General features: G+C 35.6%; 2 protein-coding genes across 2 annotated transcripts; one reads left to right on the top strand and one right to left on the bottom strand.

The window, feature by feature from the left end:
- The first annotated feature begins 416 nt into the window (after window positions 1-416).
- On the top strand, window positions 417-15,469 carry LOC128233766 (SH3 domain-binding protein 5-like). Its single transcript, XM_052947615.1, has 8 exons — window positions 417-1,066; window positions 2,052-2,140; window positions 4,074-4,136; window positions 4,853-4,981; window positions 8,288-8,464; window positions 10,197-10,370; window positions 10,836-11,034; window positions 11,346-15,469. The coding sequence occupies exons 2-8, from the start codon at window positions 2,060-2,062 to the stop codon at window positions 12,128-12,130; spliced, it is 1,608 nt and encodes a 535-aa protein (XP_052803575.1). The 5' UTR covers window positions 417-1,066; window positions 2,052-2,059; the 3' UTR covers window positions 12,131-15,469.
- A 553-nt stretch (window positions 15,470-16,022) lies between these two features.
- On the bottom strand, window positions 16,023-18,496 carry LOC128233775 (uncharacterized). The gene is made up of 3 exons (XM_052947626.1): window positions 18,434-18,496; window positions 17,428-17,492; window positions 16,023-16,988 (listed from the first exon to the last, which is right to left on the bottom strand). Exons 2-3 carry the CDS (start codon window positions 17,480-17,482, stop codon window positions 16,471-16,473), a joined length of 573 nt encoding a protein of 190 aa, XP_052803586.1. The 5' UTR covers window positions 17,483-17,492; window positions 18,434-18,496; the 3' UTR covers window positions 16,023-16,470.
- Window positions 18,497-19,194: the final 698 nt, after the last annotated feature.

Raw genomic sequence — 19,194 nt, 5'->3', positions numbered from 1 at the left:
TAGCCTTTTAATAGATTATTACCTGAAAAAATCTGCTTGGCGATCAAAATGGAGGTGCGGGCGCACAAAAAAAAAAAAAATTTTTTTTTTTACATTTTCAAAAAAATAGGAGCGGTAAATCCGAGGAACGAAATATCAATTTGGTGTGGCCTTAAAGATGAATTCAAGAAATTTAAGAACTCATTAGTTTTATACATCATTTTGTCAACACATCTGCTATCAGTATAACCAGACGCATTCAAGAGGCCTTATTTATCCTGTTAATATTTTTTTGTTGTAAATACGTACTGATAAACCGACAAAACTAGATAATGGGTCTTTAATAAGCTCTCAACCAGCTGATTCAGACGCGATACAACTGTACTTATATCGACTTATTTGATACAGCAAAATGGCAGTTACATTATACGCTGATAACTTCCTATTAAATGTATACCGCTGAGATATTTACATTAACCCATATTGTTCGTATCCGTATCTGGTACGGAATGGTGATAAAACTTTAAAGCCATTTGTTCACAGCTTCTGTACGCTATTGTGGTCAAACGTTTGATTATACGTTTCAGTGATTTTAATCCATTGTGTTGTTTTTAAATTATACGTCATCTGGATATATAGCGACACTTTGTACGGATATTTCAGTATATAGACACAAGTAAATAATTATATGAGTGACTTTACATGTATATACTTGAAAACTTGTTGATACGAAAAGTGATTAAGACATCAACATTTACATACATATCGAGCGAGCTTTATTATCTATTAAGTCGTATGTAAATTATCCGAACTGGGTTAAATGTGGACTTTAGATCATTTAAGAATCACCATGTATTAGAGGACTTCTTTGAATGGGAATCGCCTCTCAATTGCACTAAATACATTTTGCAATACACTGTTTATTATTTACAGTTAAATACATGGTAGATATTTAAAGAGTTTATTCAGGATTAAATAGGGAAAACTATCGCTCATGTTCTTCCTGATGTACGCAGAGTGATTGGATTGGGATGAATTAATACTGAAAACAACTTCCTCATATTGAAAGGACTTCAACTTATTAACGGTGAGTTTAACTAGTATTTATAAAGTAACAATATCGTTTACTGTTAATCGATCATTTGATATTCAAGTGAGGAAGTTAGCGAATGAATGAGTGAGCGAATGAGTGAGTGAGTAAGCACTTGAGTGAGTGAGTGAATGAGTGAGTGAGGAAGTTAGCGAATGAATGAGTGAGTGAATGAGTGAGTGAATGAGTGAGTGAGTGAGTGAGTGAGTGAGTGAGTGAGTGAGTGAGTGAGTGAGTGAGTGAGTGAGTGAGCGAGTGAGCGCGTGAGTGAGTGAGTGAGTAAGCGCGTAAGTGAGTGAATGAGTGAGTGCGCGCGTGAGTGAGTGAGTGAGTGAGTGAGTGAGTGAGTGAGTGAGTGAGTGAGTGAGTAAGTGAGTGAGTGAGTGAATGAGTGAGTGCGTGAGTGCATGAGTGAGCGAGTGAGCGCGTGAGTGAGTGAGTGAGTAAGCGCGTAAGTGAGTGCGTGAGTGCATGAGTGAGTGCGTGAGTGAGCGAGTGAGTGAGTGAGTGAGTGAGTGAGTGAGTGAGTGAGTGCGTGAGTGAGCGAGTGAGTGAGTGAGTGAGTGAGTGAGTGAGTGAGTGAGTGAGTGAGTGAGTGAGTGAGTGAGTGAGTGAGTGAGTGAGTGAGTGAGTGAGTGAGTGAGTGAGTGAGTGAGTGAGTGAGTGAGTGAGTGAGTGAGTGAGTGAGTGAGTGAGTGAGTGAGTGAGTGAGTGAGTGAGTGAGTGAGTGAGTGAGTGAGTGAGTGAGCGGGTGAGTGGGTAAGTGAGTTTTGGGTGGGTGGGTGGGTGGGTGGGTGGGTGGGTTTGTGGGTGGTGGTGGTGGGGGGGGAGGGAGGGAGTGAGGGAGGGAGGGAGGGAGGGTGGGTGAGTGAGTGAGTGAGTGAGTGAGTGAGTGAGTGAGTGAGTGAGTGAGTGAGTGAGTGACATATGCATGTTTGTAAACGTAATTTTATTTTAGGATATAGTTATTGTTTATACACAGGTTCAGCGATGGATGTGTGCGAACAGACGAACGAACGTCCGGACGGGTCGTCTGATGAAGAGGATGATTACGTCGATCCAAGAATTCAGGTTTCTATGCTTGACGATGTATTTTATATTTACTCTGTAAACGGAATACCGTACAAATACACCAGTTCCACTTAAATGACTCCAGGCAGAGGTTTAATAGAAGGGACCACAAGTGAATAGAACGAGAGGTGTACTTAAGTAACATTAAACACGTTTAATATAACACCACAACAGCGCAATTTGTTAGCATGATCAATTATACGATTCGATATACATAATTGGGCCGGTTGTTCATAATTTTAACGTTTATTTTAACAATGTTGTATACGTCATCGTTGTTAACTTCAAATCTTTTTTGAACTGCTCTGAAAGTTTCATGGAAACACTCGTGATCTGCAGTTTTTCTAACAAAACTATAGGCAACTGTTTCAGCTGTACTGGTTTTATTTAATATATGAGCCCACCATCAACTAGTTCACGTTTGAAAGGTAACAACGGTGTCGTTTATAAAGTTGTTAACTTTAACAAACTTCTGAACAATCGATCCGATTAAGTTTGGTCGTAAAATGCCATGATTCCACATCACTGTGCAATGGCCTCAATGTAAACTGTTATGCACTTTAACATAGGTAACGTATCACTGATGAACTAGCTAGAAACAATATGGCCGCCATCATGGCCGCCAAAATTGGAAAAACCGGGTAACATGGATTATTTTTCTTAGTCATAATATTTATCAGAAAGAAGAATAAATTGGATTGTAGAAGATGTCTTTAAGTATGAAATACGTTTTTGCCGTAACAAGGTAATATAACATTTATTCAGCATCTTTAAAGTCAAGTCAAATGTATCCGCCTTTCACGCATGAGGTCGTTGGTTCAAGCTCCAGGGACACGTTCTCCGGCCCGACAAAGGGACACCAGTTCTGGTGTATTCTACCCTAGAAACGGACTAAGGGGTCATAAACATAAGCGTACAGCTGTCTTCAAAATCGAGCCAAAATGTATAAGTATAAACTCACGGCTATACATAAAGGCGCACACTATAAGTTGATTTAAAAAGTTAGACTTGCATCATAACTGCAAAATTTTCCATCAGCATACTAGGCCAATTGGTTGATATAAATGGTATTATTCAAGATTAACTTCCAATCTGCATGAAAAGTACTTATTAACCGCACAGTCAAGGACTACCATTTTTGTCCCTGTAGTACCTAAATATGGAACAGTTTTAATGTGTTAAGTATTTTTATGTTTCCTTATAAAATTATTGCTACATTTTTTTAAGTAAACTAATAATTTATTTTATTTCCAGCTTGTTTTTATTATCATTTTTGTCAGTAGAATTTGACGATTTAAGTAAAAAAATACAGACTGTACCAACATGCTGTAATTGTTGCAAGCATGAAGTCATTCCCCCGTGTGCCATGTATTGACATTTGCACATGAACAACTTTGAATGATGATAGCAGCATTTTAAATACTTACCGCAGTATCGTGTTATTTGGAACGTGTATCTAAGGCAAGCATCTATATTGATTAAAATTGTAAATAAACTGATCACAATCGGAAAAAAAACGCTTTTATAACGGGTGTTCCATATTTAGGTACTGTTCCGATTTAGGTACTCACCCAGTATACATTTTTTTTTCAATTCAAATGCACTATCTTGTTTGGCTTATTTGAGTTTTATGATCAAAACAAAATATGCATATGATTCAGATACAAAGACAAACAGTATTAGCGCTGTTTTAGCGCTTTTTAAGTGGGGAATTTGTGGCAACGTAGCTATTAATTTAAATAAAATAATTTTTAAAGCTAATCTTTTTCTGCACCTAAACCATGTGTTTTTATCATTAAAGTCAAATGACTTTAAGATGATATACATGCTTTATTATTATTTATTTTTTACATCAATTAATTTTGTGCGCCTTTGATCTTCGACAAAATGCAGACAGGAAAGACAATATTTACACATGTTCCTTTCCTTACAGGTGGAGCTAGACTCTCTAAACCATGCAAGTTCGGAAATCAACCGTCTTGAAAATGAGTTGGACGTAAGTCACATTTATGAATGTCGTTTTTGCGATGGTTGGAAATAAAGTACTGATTATGTGTTCGTTTGAACATTAAGAAAGGAGGGATTTCGAAAGAACACAATTTCCCTGGACCATCACTGTCTTTTACATAATTTATATAATGTATTTCCACCAGAAAAGCGCACCGGCTTCAAGCATGTTGCTGGGTATTTGCATAAAATTCCCTTTGATCACGCTTAGCAGTGAATGGCGATTAGGAGATTATTTTAATGCTTAAAGGTTAATGTATGCATTTACCAAAAATGATAGCCGGAATATCGCAGAAAATTGGCGCATTTATTTGCTAAATACATACTTATAACACTTGAACCAGGGTAGTTTTCAAGATTATGTTTTGTCCTCTGGCCCAGCCACTGTTGACATATATCTATTCACCTGATTAAAATAAATAGCGACTGATTGTACTGCCATTGTAATGAACAAAATATAATTTCGAACACTACATTCGGTTACTTTCAACTTTCTCAATGGCTCTCCTTTGCAAAATTTACGAAATATTTTAACGGTCAATATTGCATGCCGTAAAGAAAAAGGTCTAAGTATGGTGGCTAAATTCTACCATAGTTAGACGTACCAAATGTTCGGGGTTGAAGAGGGAAAAGCCGTGAAAACGTTGCTCTCTGTCGCGTGTAAATGAGATGACAACAATCAGCCACCATACATTTCCCTTCCAGGAGGCACGAACCAAGTACCGAAGCATAGTCTCAACCACTTCCGGACAGATGGAGCAAATTGCGCATGACCGGAAGAAGAGTATCCAAAAAGCGCGGGAATACTACAAACTTGTCACAGAGGCAAAACTGGTACTGTATAGTACATTTAATTTAAACTCCACTACAATGAGTGTAAGATGTTCTCTTTATACTTCGTTGGATTGTTTAACGTGAACTGTTTGATCAACATCGTTTGACATAGCATTTATTGTTTGATAAGTGAAAGTGGTATATTAACAGTAGTAAGCGCATTGCAAGTATAAATACGGAATCCATTAACCATGCACGTGTTTTAATCCATCAAGTTCGAAATCCGCTCCAATGGCGTAGCTTCACTTATAAAGGCCATATGACACTGGACAGTATTAAATATAATTATTGTCATTTTCCTTAGTCAGGCCTGAGTGATCTGATTTATTTTATTCACCAATAATTGTATAGGCCAATCAAAACACTCTACTAGATTCTACTAAAAAGTATGAGTTAAATGAGCTTAAGTTTGTTTTATTGAAAACAGGCTCTAGGTCAGCATATGAATGTTAGTATAAGTAATCGGTTCAGTTTCTGGTAAAACAGAACAGAACAGAACAGAACATAATGTTTAACTTACGCATACACAGTTCTTCGTTATAAAAACAAAAACAAATATAAATGTTGCATGCATGAAAGAACAAAATGAATAAGTTTGCAAAATATTATAAATACAAACAAGTTATATAATTTCCTGATAAACATAATCTTATTTAACAGTATTGTTTATGAGGATGTCTTTATAGGTGATTTAATATTATATTCAAGTCTCTTATTTTAAAAGCTTTGGTATAGAAAATAGCTAATCTTATAAAGAAAGATGAACGAAATTATCAGAATTAAGTAACTATATAAATTTGATCATACTCTGTCGTATATCATTAAACATTTAATAAACTAAAAATGGAATTTATCTTCAATATCGTTTAAATTACACGTTATACATTTCCTATCTTGTCTATGAATATTGTTATGTAGCCAAATTCAATGTTTTAATTATGGGGGGACAATCTGAGTAAAGCTAAAATATTTCTATATTTGGAATTGTCCAGTATACATCGGACTAAGGGTGATTTTGTTGATACCAAGCAAGTTTCAGTTTTGGTTTCAATGGTTTCGGGGATTTTGGAAACCTGTTTCCTTACAGTAACAAATGCATGGTTTTGTGTACAGCTTCAACAAGATGGCGGAGCTTATGCATTCAGCAATTATTTCCAAATTTCTTCAAAGGAAAAGAAACCGCAGATGGTCGATTGCCTTTTCCAACTAAATGGTATTTCAACACATGTCCGCCATTTTGTTCTATTCAAAGTGAACTGTTTTTCGGATTGAACGAACCGACGAAACCTCCTCCGGAGTGGGTATCGCAATTTTATTTAAAACTGTCAAAAATACACAGTGAAACCAATATAATACCAAAAACTAGTTAATAACCACGCCCTTTATCCACTCACCGTAAATAGTTGGCCTAGATGATGCAATTTCTGTTAGAAAACAGGGGCGTAGCTAGCCCTTAAATCATGTGAATTCATAATAATTGTGCTATGAGGATACAAGGGCATGCCCCCTCGGAAAAATTTGAAACCCATGGTGCAATCTGGTGCATTCTGGGCGTTCTGAGGTGATTTATTTAGTACTGAAAAAAATGGACTGTTTTAGGATCATGTAGTCAAGTACGCATACTGCAATTTTGGCTGTTTTTTACTTAAAAAAATCAGAATCATGTGGATTCAGCCGCGTACTCGCGTATAGGCAGCTATGTGCCTGTAAAATACTACATAAACATGATAATTATCACGCACTTCAGTGGTGTTATGAAGATAAACCTCAAAGCCACAATAACAATCTCTTGATGGATTATCTTCTTTCAGGGAAAACAATCATTTACCATTAAAATTATGACGTATAAGTGTAATGGTGTAACTTAAGAAACGATCAATCAAACTATTTAGATAAAAGTCCACGGTCCTCGAATCATCTTAATTAGCTGACAGCTCCCGCACAGGTGTCTTTATAAGATGAATTAGTGGGTAGTGCACTACTGAGGTGCTTAATCAGGGATAGGGCATTACTAAGGGCAACCGTTTGTTGTTTTTACCAAAATATATGGCAGGGCATTGTTCATTGATGGTCGTGTACATGTAATTTAGATGGAAGTATGATAGAATATTCTTCTGATGTCCTGCATTACACGTCTCGTCCGCGTAAAACTTATCTCTTTTAGCAAGAAACGGAATCAAGAACTGCAATATCGTGATTTGGACTTTTAAATTTACACTGTATGTTATAGACAAGGACATTGATAGGCATGTAATATTAAGTAATGTAAGATAGCTGTTCCATTTTCTCTCGAAAACCTTGTTATATTCCTATTTATTTTCCCATTCTCGTCACACGCCATCTGAACTCCATCTCACTTCAATTAGCGCTCTTTTGTTTTATGTTTTCCCACGCCTTCTCTCACGCCGTTCACCTTTTACTTCAACCTCCCCCTCTTTACCATATTCCTTCTTTTCCACACGCCTCTCATCCCTCAAACTCCACCTTGTCATGTTTTGTTATATCCTATTCTACACTTTAGTCTTTTACTAACAACACGTTTCATTCTTTCAAGCCATCTCTAATCTCTTAAGAGATCGTTTTTTTTCTTTTTCCATCAGTCCATATTCGTTTATCCTTTGTGCTTCATGTTCCGTCCATTTCTCCCACTTAACTTCCTCTCTTAGCCTTCCTTCATTTCAACTCCTACTCTTATTTTTCTCCGGTAGGGCGCTGGGTGTTTTCCCTGGCCATCGCGAAAATCTATTCGACACATTTGGAAGCCTTTCCATGTTTAAGTTCCGGGCAATTTCCATATTGTTTCACCATTCATATCTATCATGATTTTACACTTAACGATTTTATCACAAGGCTTCACAATTCCACACTTCACAACTCATCTTAAAAAAGACAAACTTCGTAGTTAAAGCTGCATTCTCACATATTGGACGTTTTGACAACTTTTTTTTGTCTTGGAACGAGCCAACTTTTGCGAAAATCCATGGAAACCAGTTATACAAGACTGCTGACAAAAAATTAGATGGCAGATTTTTATATTTAAGTTCAAAAATTGATGTTTTATGCATTTTTCTTAAACCGTTAGTAACGGTTTAAGCCGTAAAACATTAATTTAATAATAAAACATAATAAAAAAGATGTAAAAATGGTAAATCTGTAAGAGTGTAGCTTCAAGTAAAATCATGAAGTGTAAAAACTAGGAAGTATGACATCATGAACATTATTAAATGAACATGTGAACTACTGATTTTTTTTATATATCAAATCTAAAGGACATGTCCCTTTATTCTATGCCCATTCTCTTTTAAGGCTCAAAGTGAGGCACTCAAGGCGGCCCGCCAATATCAGACAGCCGTTGGCGTCTGCCGGGCCGCACGAGAGACAGTAGCACTCGCCGAAAGCCGCCTGAAGCAGGAGGCTACCGGAGGTGCCGCCACAAGACTTACATCCGCCTGGCAAGAGGCACTTAACCATGGCATTGCTAAGGTACGGTTAGTTATGTCCTGTATTTATGAAACCTTAGTTATTAGTTTTTGTCTAACAAACATTAAGCTGCACTCTCACAGATTGACTACTTTATTGTTTTTGTCTTGAAATGAACCAATTTTGCGTAAATATCTGCAAACCACGGATAAAATACTGGTGACAAAATATCAGATTGAAGTTTATAACATTTACGCTCGAAAATTGAAGTTTTATGACTAAACGCGTTACTTGTACGCTTTAAGAAAAATTAGTTTTTCGACATAAAACATCAATTTTCTGCCGTAAATATGTATCTTATATCACTGGTTTCTATTTAAAAAAATGGCTTTTTCTAAGAAAAAACAAATTAAAAGTTGTTAAAACGGTCCACTTATGACAGTGCAGCTTTAAGGTAAGCCGCCCATCATTAATTCAATAAATGCTACAGTGGTTTAAATTCATTTTACAAAAATATAGATACAAAATTTTAAGTCTGAATATATCAAAAGCTTTTGCCGAAAGCATTACGTTATTATTAGAATTCAATAATATTCAATAAAATTTGTAATCATAGTAAAATTTCGTTTTATAGCCTCTTTTTGATTTATCATTTAATAATGTAAGCGTCATTAGTTGTTTAAAAAACCCCAATGATAATCCATGCAAAAATGATTTAGTGGTCAATCAATAAGAATTAAACGTATAAATAATGACGATTTTATAACTGAAACACGTTCTACATACGTTATGTTAGATGGTAAGGTTAACATTCTCTTTCCTATCATGTTGCAATGAGCCCACTTGTAGCATCCCAATTGTTTTCACTTTTACAAGTGCAAGTATAAGAGACACCCAATTCCTTTTTTATCCCTTAATTTGTTCGACTGAAAATTTCTAAAATGGCTTACGTGTTGCGAAATTTATGACCTATTTTTTGTTCACACGTCAGTAGAAACGCGAATCGCCTTCTGGTATGGATGTTAAAGCGGAATCCCGTGTGACAGTGCTTTACACAGGTGCACTTTAATCTAACAGGGTAGCTCTTACTAGGCTTACATTTGTCTACTCAAAAAGCCTTATATGACTAACAATCTAACCGAGGACTCGCCGAATGGACATTTGCCAAAGTTCGAGTTAGAGGGGCTGTCTCACGTATGATAAAATAGCGAAAAAAAAAAGAGAATTGTCGAAAACTGACATAAACTTGGCATCTATGTGTACAATGCATTGAAACTTACTAACTGAAGTACCACATAGTTTACAATTTATTTAAGTTTAGCAGTTATTTCGTATTTTTCCATTAAAAAGATTACTGGGTATGTCTACCAGGTAGAATTAATTCCTTATGCGTGATTGGCTAGTCTGTGCTATCGCGTGATATAACCGAGGTAGGTGTATAGCTTAATTATGTCACCCGATTAGTATAAGCCTTTATAGCTCGGTGAGTTAGACGCTGGACCTCAATTTTGGCGAAGCGGGTTCAAACCCGGTCTCCGACCCATTTTTTCTTTACATTTTGGTACTTTTTTACGATTATGATATCAAAGCGTAACACATTCTGTTAGATAATTGTCCTGAGATTCGTTACAGAAAAAAACTTTTTTGGTGCCAATCTGTGACACAGTCCCTTTAAGGCATTAAGCTTATTGTTGAAGGTGTCTGCATTGGAAATTCACACATTCTAATAGAATTGTTCTCGGTGTAATGGGCTTATTGTTAAAATTATACAATTGGCTTTTGTTTTGTTTTGAAGTTGATGGAGGCGGAAGCAGAAAAGACGCAACGCGAACAGGAGCACCGGAAGCGGGCAAGCCGGTACTCGGAAATGACAACACGAATTCAGCTGCTCGAGCGGAAGTTCTCTAAATCAATTAAAAAGGCGCGCCCATACTTTGAGCTTAAAGCAGAACTGGATATGAAACTTATGGTAATTAAATCGTGTTTCCATTTGTAAATCAAGTATAAATCAAGTATATTAAAGGTACTCGCTCATGGTTTGTAAAATGCCATTTTAACGGGTTTTTTTTAGATATAAAATAATTTAAAAGTGTTTCAAATTAGATTTTCTCAAAATATTTAAATTGTAATTTTTCTGCAACTTCGGTATCAAAGAGTTAACTAATTATAATGGGTTTTTTCATATGCATTTTCGGTAGCAGAGGTTAAATTGCCAACTGTGTACATGCTTATAATGGAATGCTTTCTTGACGTATCAAAGTTTTCATTCAGTTAATTATGGAATCTGACATGTTTTAAATAATGTACGTTTCTATTTATCAGTACATTTAATAAACGATGACGTACTGTACGTCCGAACACGAGTTACACGTTCAACGTAACAAAAATAGAAACTTTGAACTTATTTTCAATGACCCCTTTCTAACACTTCTAGCAACAGAAACAGAATGTCACCGACCTTCACGCGGGGATCAAATGTAGCAAGATGCGCTACACTGCCGCGCTCCGGAAGTTGGAAGAAATTTCGGAGGAGATTCACCAGGCGCGCCGGGAACGCCTCTGGGCCAAGATTCCCCGGATGCCGGCTATTGGTGCGGACACGGATAGCATCGGGTCATCGGAGTTTGATACACGTAAGAACAAACGCACTATTTTGTCAATTTTATGGCATTTATTCAAAACGTCTTTCTTTTCTACCAAGGAATATTCTACTGTCTTGAACAAAAAAACAAGGGATCAGATATCAAATCCAAATTTTGAACTCTGGTTTAATCCACCAATTAATTAATTAAAACGCCAGTCCATTAATCAGTCAATATAGCATCCAAAATTAACACAAAACGTATAAATTCAGTGGTTATGGTATATTACCCTGATCAAACAGTTAATTTGATAAGAATCGCATAGAATCACCTCATTGACCAATAGTATATATTATTTTCAGATTCAATCCTGTTTGGTGGAAGCGAAGCGTTGGACGACACTGAAACCGATACAGACATCAGTGGAGTCGGAAGTTGTAGCTATTTCCAGTATGACGAGGACGAGAATGAGACCGGGGATCCCGAGAACGAAGCGGATGTTCCGCCGACGGATGACAGCGGAATTTGTTTAGAAGATTTGGAGAACAAAATGGATGACGTGTTTGTTAGTGAAAGAAGAGCGACGGTTGTTGAAAGATCTCCGACGCAAGAGGGTGATAATAAAGATGGTGATGGATTTACTGTCATGGTTAATCGAGAAGAAAGTGTAAGCGATGAAATTAATGCGAAAATAAATAACAGTGTAACCGTAAACGATGTATTTGCCGATAAACTATTACTTGGTGGTGAAATGGTGAACAACGAAAACAATAGACAAGATGCTGACAACAATACATCCGAAGCAGATGAGGTTCGGATAGCAAAGCAAGAAAGAGTTGCTGGACGGTTGCAAGAAGAAGATAATGGTGTTGGTGATGTAGACAAAACTATGACTGAGTTTGTCCAAGAAGGCGATGACACTAGTGATGTTGATAAAACTATGACTGAGTTAGTCTCAGAAAGCGGTGTGGTATCTGAATATAGTACATTTACAATACCAAACAAAAGTGAACAAGATGTTGAAAATAGAAATAACGCCCAAGAAATGGGTAAGGGTGGAAAGAGAAAGACAAATAGTGTTGACACTTATGAAGGGGTTGATTTATCAAATGTAGAAAGACCTTCACTTTCTGGCGAAGAAAACTGAAGAACCCCACGAAATGGGGTTTAGCGTAAACGTGCTTTAGTAAAAAATTCTTTAAGATGAAAATTAACTTTAATTATTCAGGTTGTATGTCGCATCGACATATAAAATAGAAACACACATATTTTTGTTATACATTAAATGTGTAAGTTTATTTTGAAGACTAGGTTGATTTCGTTTTTTCAATATGTAAATGAGTTGTCGGTTTCTCAACTTTCATCCTAAATACACGCGAGTCCCGAAGATACATTTCTTGCATTTACTGATCAGCCCGTTATCTGCTAGCTGGTAAGAAAAAGAGATAAAAAAGAATGTTTTAATTATAATAACCAGCTGAATTTGGTAGAAAGTATTTTGAAAATAAAAATGAGTCTGTAAATGTAATGTTTGCGGAGGAATAATAGTTAAAACATAACCCCAAGATAAAATATATTGGACGTTTGGAATGGAACTTTTGACCCTTCACTTCAATTCATGGTCCACTTTAACTAACGTATTGAGTTTCAATCTGAGATAAGACTCGGAACAAAGATTTTATGAAATGTTATATAAAACATTATATTGTGTGCTCAAATAAACACTACTAATTTAGGAACTCGTGAACTAAATACAACTATGTAATTTAATAACAGGTGCTGCATCCAATGAAATGTAGCAAGAGTATCATAAAGCCCAAGGTTCTATGCTCTGTCACAGTATGTAGTTTCAAGTTGCACCCGCTTTTATAAATATGTGAATAATTCCTTTTTAAGAAGTGTTTGTAAGTTTTAATTTGTACCGCCCTATAAGTATTATATAATACAGTTCTATTTACATGCGCCAAAATGTCCGTACCGTGTGTCCATGCAAGGAAGAGTAGTTGATTATTTTGCAAATCTAAAAAAGAAAACTAACTCGAAGCGGTAGAAGAGCGCCTTGCACCACAGGTTGCGTAATAATGAAACGAAATCGTGACAAACTTGTAGTAAAAGTGTTCTAACACGCTACCCCATTCTCTGACTTTCGAAGTCTTTTCTTTAAATACAAATTATCTGATGAAATATAAAACAGCTGCACCACGGAAGTGTCTATATTGCGTACATAAGTCTGAAAAAATGTTTCTGAACAGGGTTTATTATTGAATGTTCGATTATGGACCTGTTCTGGTAGTTTGTTCTGAATTATTGATAAAATGTAGGTTGCTATTTCTTGGACATCATGTACTTGATGTTTAGATAGTAGTGTAAATATGTATGTGCCTAGTCGAACCAGCCATAGCCCCCTCACATGACCTACTTCTCTATTTATAGAATGTCTTTTGATGTCCCCCGTGTATGTGTTTTGCATATCGATGAGCTATACTCACGTATGCATGTATCTATAATAAGTGTTTGCCCTACATTGTCAGCCAATCAGGGGCGCTAGATTTTTTAAAAATGTTTCATTTCTTATTTATGAAGAATCGTTACTTTTTTCTGAAGACGACTCTTCAGGATTAAGTAAATTTCTATTACTGCGCATGCGCATATAGCCACGCCTTTTGTTTGCATATGCAAAGGCACATTTTCACTGTCAACGCTTATTTAAATGACGTTATAATATATTGAATTGATTTACAAGGCTTTTTGACAGGCGGACGGCTTAATTCTAAAGCTGATGCAATCTGGGAGGGGCAAACACTAAGTCAGATAAAATGTATTAAGTAATTTCTTTGTGAATGAGAAACCACAGTCGCTTGCGCTCTGCTTCCTAAGGTTACTTATTCACGAAGAAATTACTTAATAAACTCCAACCTATGTATATTTCTTATAAACTTTGACCATTTCTGAATTGTTTTTGTACTATAAAATTATTACGAAGTTTTGGTTTGGCTGAATTGAAAGTATGTTTCATCAAAAAGCGTCTTTAGCCGACAATCCTTTATACGTTCTTTAAAAAATGTTACGATCTTCCCATTACTACCTATCAACCTTAGGTTAGAGTCCCTTTCAAACCTAACATTTCTGTAGAGGCTATAAAAAGTTGCAACAGAGAGATTGTATTAGATATGCTAACTATTCAAGGTAAATATATACTAGATCATGAAAGGTGTTTCTTTTGGGAAGTTTGTGTATTTTTCTGGCATGATTCTCGACACTCACAAATGGCGAAAATTGCCTTTTATCAATCATTATTTAGGATAGACAAAGAGAGCCTTCTTAACGTATATTCTGAAAATAAAATAAAAAACCTGTTGTATTTTGGTTTGGAAACTCTATGGGCAATGGCTAGATTATTGTTGGAATATAGTTGGGTATATGTCTAAAAAGGTCGTATGGCGACGTCATTTAATGTTCAGACATCTAACCAACGTGCATAATCAACCAAATTCCACGTTAAACCAAAGCCAGGATCCATCGTCTGTACAAGGTTTAGGCGTAATCAAATGTTTGCCGGAACATTTTTACATATATATAAGCTTTATGAGTGCATTTTACAACTTCACAGTGTAAACTAAGATAATTTTCTTTGATACTTTCTGTATTGTTTTAGAAAAGAGTATAAACGCATACACTGCTTCCAGTGGATGTTGTCTCCGACAAGGCTTATTAGTTTCTATTAGCCCTTTCGTTACATGTTTGGGCAGTTAGAGGGTTGGCACAAGTTTATCATACTTTCAAACAATAACTGTATCGTAACTTCTTTTTTGTATTAGGTACTCTGAATTATATTCCTCCGTCTGCAGATATAGTTTGGATCCCTAATCATTGAAGTACTTGGGGTTTACCTATTAGTTTATAATTATTTATTTAATTATCAAGTTTCCTCCAGTTAATGCATATGTTGATTAGATTTACCTTTTACGTTTTTAATTTATTCAGGATTGTTGGGAGAAGAGTGAAGTTTGTGCACGTAAACTGGTTTAAACCTCCAGTAAATTTACATTTTACTGACCGTTCCAAGGCGGTACCTAACAATCCTTGATAGACATACCTATTTTTATATAGTACATATGCACTGTGTTGTTTGTGGAGTTTTGTGCTGTTTTTATATGTCCCTGGGTTGTGATTGTTTGTTTTTGTGTTCTATGCTTTTGGTGTTTACTCTGTGCCATTAAACGGGGTTTATGTTTAAACTTCAAGCTACTGAGCTTGTTTCTGCAGTTTTTCACATTAGTATTACACCATTTTTATTTCGTTTTTACCAAGCAGGTAACTTCAAATGACGAATGACAATATTATGATTTTGTAAGATACTATATAAATATCGTATGGCATCCAGTGTGACTGTACATATTGTAAACATGAGGGAAATACTGTATCTCGAGGCGTAGCAAACCCCAGTGTTGACAATATGTACTGTCACACTGGAAGCCTTGCAATATTGATGTTGTTATACCGAACACAAAAAATAATCATATAGTCCTTTCGCCATCACACAACTTTCATGTTTCAGCAGTTTATTCTGTAATTATTTCGTTTAGAAAACACCTGAAGTTAGAGATTTAAAACACATTTTAATAAGCGCTTCCATCTCAGACTTTGAAAACCTAAAACGTGTCATCATGTCAAGTGGTCAATATCTTACAGTAAGTGTGTGGCAGTATAAAATCCCCTATAATGGGCAAATGATAATTTAACATGGGAAGGTCAAGTGATGTATATAATAATACGTTTTAACACTATGCACCATTTTTAACTTTTGTTACAATATTCATTTCCTTTCGTTTCATTAGTTTATTCTTAGACTACAAAGGCCACCTGCCCATAAGAAACAATCAGCTTTACATGCCACCTCGCCCGGACCCTTAGACGCACACTCGCGCGCTTTGCAATACCCACACTTTATAACGTAATTATTGTTTATAGTCGGAAATATTGCGGACATTGATTGATTTTGAGTTTTGAAAACAACATTCAATATTTGTTATACAGGTGAATAAAACAACAACACTTGTGTTGCAGAAAGATGGATTATATTAGAATATTTAAAGAATTAAACATATTACTAACATACAAAACACATCATTTTCTCAAGCCAATTACACATACAATAAATTTTGATGTTCGTGTCGTTTTCTGAGTAAACTACCAGCCGTATGACGCTTTAAGAATTTTAAATGTGTATGCACTTATTAAAAGAGAAATCAATCTGATATGTAAAATATTAAATTACAGGGCTCCATAGTGCAGTGTACATTCGTCAAAATAGATAGTTACTAATGGCCTTTGATGTCTTTATCATCGTTTATTAATGATATATACAATCTAATAGAGATCTAGGTCGGAAGCGCAAAATACATACACACCTTAGTAATTGACTATATATTTATAGCGAAACGGGAATTCTACGAAGTCAAAACACTCCATTTCAAAGTCAGTTGTTTAGCAATTGGCGTTTAATGCCTTGATGATTGCCTCGCAGGTGCTATCCTTCTTCACAGTTTTAGGAATACTGGTGACGTGTTTTATTTTGAAGACGGACGAGTGCTTTGTTTTTCCTGCTTTGACGCTGCAACCACCTTTATTAGCAACATTGATTAGCTTCGATGTTTTGCAATCACCAGGGTAATCCAGTTCATCTGAGCATTGGGCGTTTAATTCATTGATGATCGACTTGCAGGTAGGATTCGATTTGACACTGTGAGGAATACTGGTGACAAATTTTTCTTTGTAGACGGACGTGTCCTGATTTTTTACTGCTTTGGCCTTGCAACCACCCTGATTGGCAGCATCGATAAGATTTGAATGCTTGCAATCGTCAGGGTATTTCAGAGCTTCGAGGTCTTCATCGTCGAAGATCTCATCTGCCTCGTCATCGAAGGATGAAGCATCATAGTAAGCAAGATCTCTTTCGTCACTATCATCGAATTCAAAAATGACAGCGTTCTTTTTGACGATCTCTATAAGACATGTAATATATATTTATGTTAATCTGTGGAATTAAGTAAGGCGATGTTGCTGTGTTTAAAATGCGTATTTTAGATAATCTTATCATGCAAATTAAAAGGCACAAGGTAAAAGTTATTCCCTTTATAAAGCTAGATGTACAACATTGTCTTCCTTATAATACTCGTATATGTAATGACTTGTATTGCGCAGCTCTATGGTATCAAATACACAGCGTTAGCGACTTGTTTGCTGGTACCTTTGCCAACTCTATTAAATGTTGATGACGATTTTGGTATTATTTGAAATTATTTGTGATTGCTAGATTACTGAAATGGGATCATTATGCATACTTTAACAATTTTGTTTAATACACAATTGGTGCATAATCGGCGTTTTAACCAAAGAGGATCTACATCATGTTTTGGAAACTATTAATGCAAAACCTCTTACCCCGGCCGGTACAAACGTGCACGAATGCAAACGCAAGGAGGAGAACGCCCTTCATTTTGCTGGTCCTGAAAATAAAGATTTTTTCCACATGACACGCTTCTTAACTGAGAGGATATCTATACCTAGCTCAGCATCAAGAAGGATAGTTTCTATATCTTTTCCTACCGCAGTAGCCGAAATAATATATTCTAAATCAATACCTAGCCCAGCAACCGAAAACATTATTTTTACTCAGTAACCGAAATAAGGTTTTCTTTATCTGTTTTTTTCAGATGTGAAAACATATCCTAAGTTAGTTACCCAAAAAGGCTATCTATCTTGAATACATAAATATATTGTTATACGCCGGCGTTGATGTTACGGTAAAATAATATTTCCAGCTCAGTTAACATGGGTTGTCTTGATTGTAATTTTACCTATTAGATTCGCGAGGTAATATTTTAAATTCAGTTTTAACTTGCCGTTTAAGAGTTTAATATTTTCAAGTAACAGGCCTGCTTTTTTAGATATTTAATTGATGAAAGAAATCTTCAGTTTTCATCTTCAGGCAAAACAGTTGATCGAGTGCTTGACGATAATGACCAGTGAATGCATATCGTGTTTGCAAAATTTGTAACGGTATCACTTATTGAATACGAGAATGTAAAGTAAATTCCAGAAAATACATTACACATAAAATTATACAAGTTTATTTTTTGCATTGTTTCTTTCAATTCAAATCGAATACGAAATGTCCTATTTATCTTACATGGTCTCAACGGATATATGTTCAGTATACACTGTAGAACGTATGATAACATATTCATAATATCATTTAATCCAAAAGTTTATACATTTTCTCTACACAGACAAACTTTCGCCTTTGTAAATTTTTATTAACGCATTCTTTATTAAATCTTATTATATGAATTTATGGTAAAACACACATTAACTAAAATGTTTAATCTCAAAAATTCTAAATGTCAATATAAAACAACGATGTGTTTAACATACAACTAAATCTTACCTTGAATTTGATACGAAACTGTTATGCCTTGTGACACAATCTTAACTATAGATGTCCTATATTTATACCTAAAATGTATCCTATTTCCAAGGAGCACTTAGCGATCAGATCGAAACATAAGTATGAACTCTTAAGATTGCGGATGTTTACCAGAACATTCAATAATTGTTATTTGCCTTGTAAATATCGAAACATATCCTGGTCAACCTTTGCGGAGATGCTTTTAAATTGATAATTTAGTTAAGATAGCAACAGAAGAAATGGGAAAATATGATCATATTAGCCAGTCGCACTGAGTAAGGCAGTATCATGGCATACGCTACGTTGTTGAAAAGGTTGTGTTTGACGGGTACATTGATTCACGCGTTGTCCTGGCATTTGTTACGTTGTTGAACTGGTAGTGCTGACCGCGATACATTCAAATAAATCTACGCCTGTAAATGTTACAGATTATTTATGTCAAAAACATCAAAAAACTAGATATATGAAGCTGACTAAACAAGGACAATCGTCATTCAATTAAAGGTATTGCTGACTTTCGCAACTTTTATGTTCTATGATATTAGCAACTTTTAAAACATTTGAGATACTTACGACACTTGGAACCTTTGCGACTAAGGCACACGCCAAACATTGAATTTGTCCACTTCAAGGTGACTCGCATTTGCACTGTTAAAGTGACACTCTTATTCAAAATCAATACATACACACGTAAAACAAACATAAATTTTGAATGATAACCTAAAACTTCTTACTAAATA

This window comes from Mya arenaria, chromosome 1 (assembly GCF_026914265.1).
Source record: "Mya arenaria isolate MELC-2E11 chromosome 1, ASM2691426v1".
NCBI lineage: Eukaryota > Metazoa > Mollusca > Bivalvia > Myida > Myidae > Mya > Mya arenaria.
The sequence above is the reverse complement of the archived record's forward strand: the minus strand, read 5'-3'. Positions and strand labels throughout refer to the sequence as shown.

Excerpts from the sequence above, each read along its gene's own strand:
- LOC128233766 (XM_052947615.1), top strand. The coding sequence starts at position 2,060 with ATGGATGTGTGCGAACAGACGAACGAACGTCCGGACGGGTCGTCTGAT. Across the intron at positions 2,141-4,073 it reads ACGTCGATCCAAGAATTCAG|GTGGAGCTAGACTCTCTAAA; the intron begins GTTTCTATGCTT and ends CTTTCCTTACAG. Across the intron at positions 10,371-10,835 it reads AACTGGATATGAAACTTATG|CAACAGAAACAGAATGTCAC; the intron begins GTAATTAAATCG and ends TAACACTTCTAG.
- LOC128233775 (XM_052947626.1), bottom strand. The coding sequence starts at position 17,482 with ATGAAGGGCGTTCTCCTCCTTGCGTTTGCATTCGTGCACGTTTGTACC. Across the intron at positions 16,989-17,427 it reads GCACGTTTGTACCGGCCGGG|AGATCGTCAAAAAGAACGCT; the intron begins GTAAGAGGTTTT and ends CATGTCTTATAG.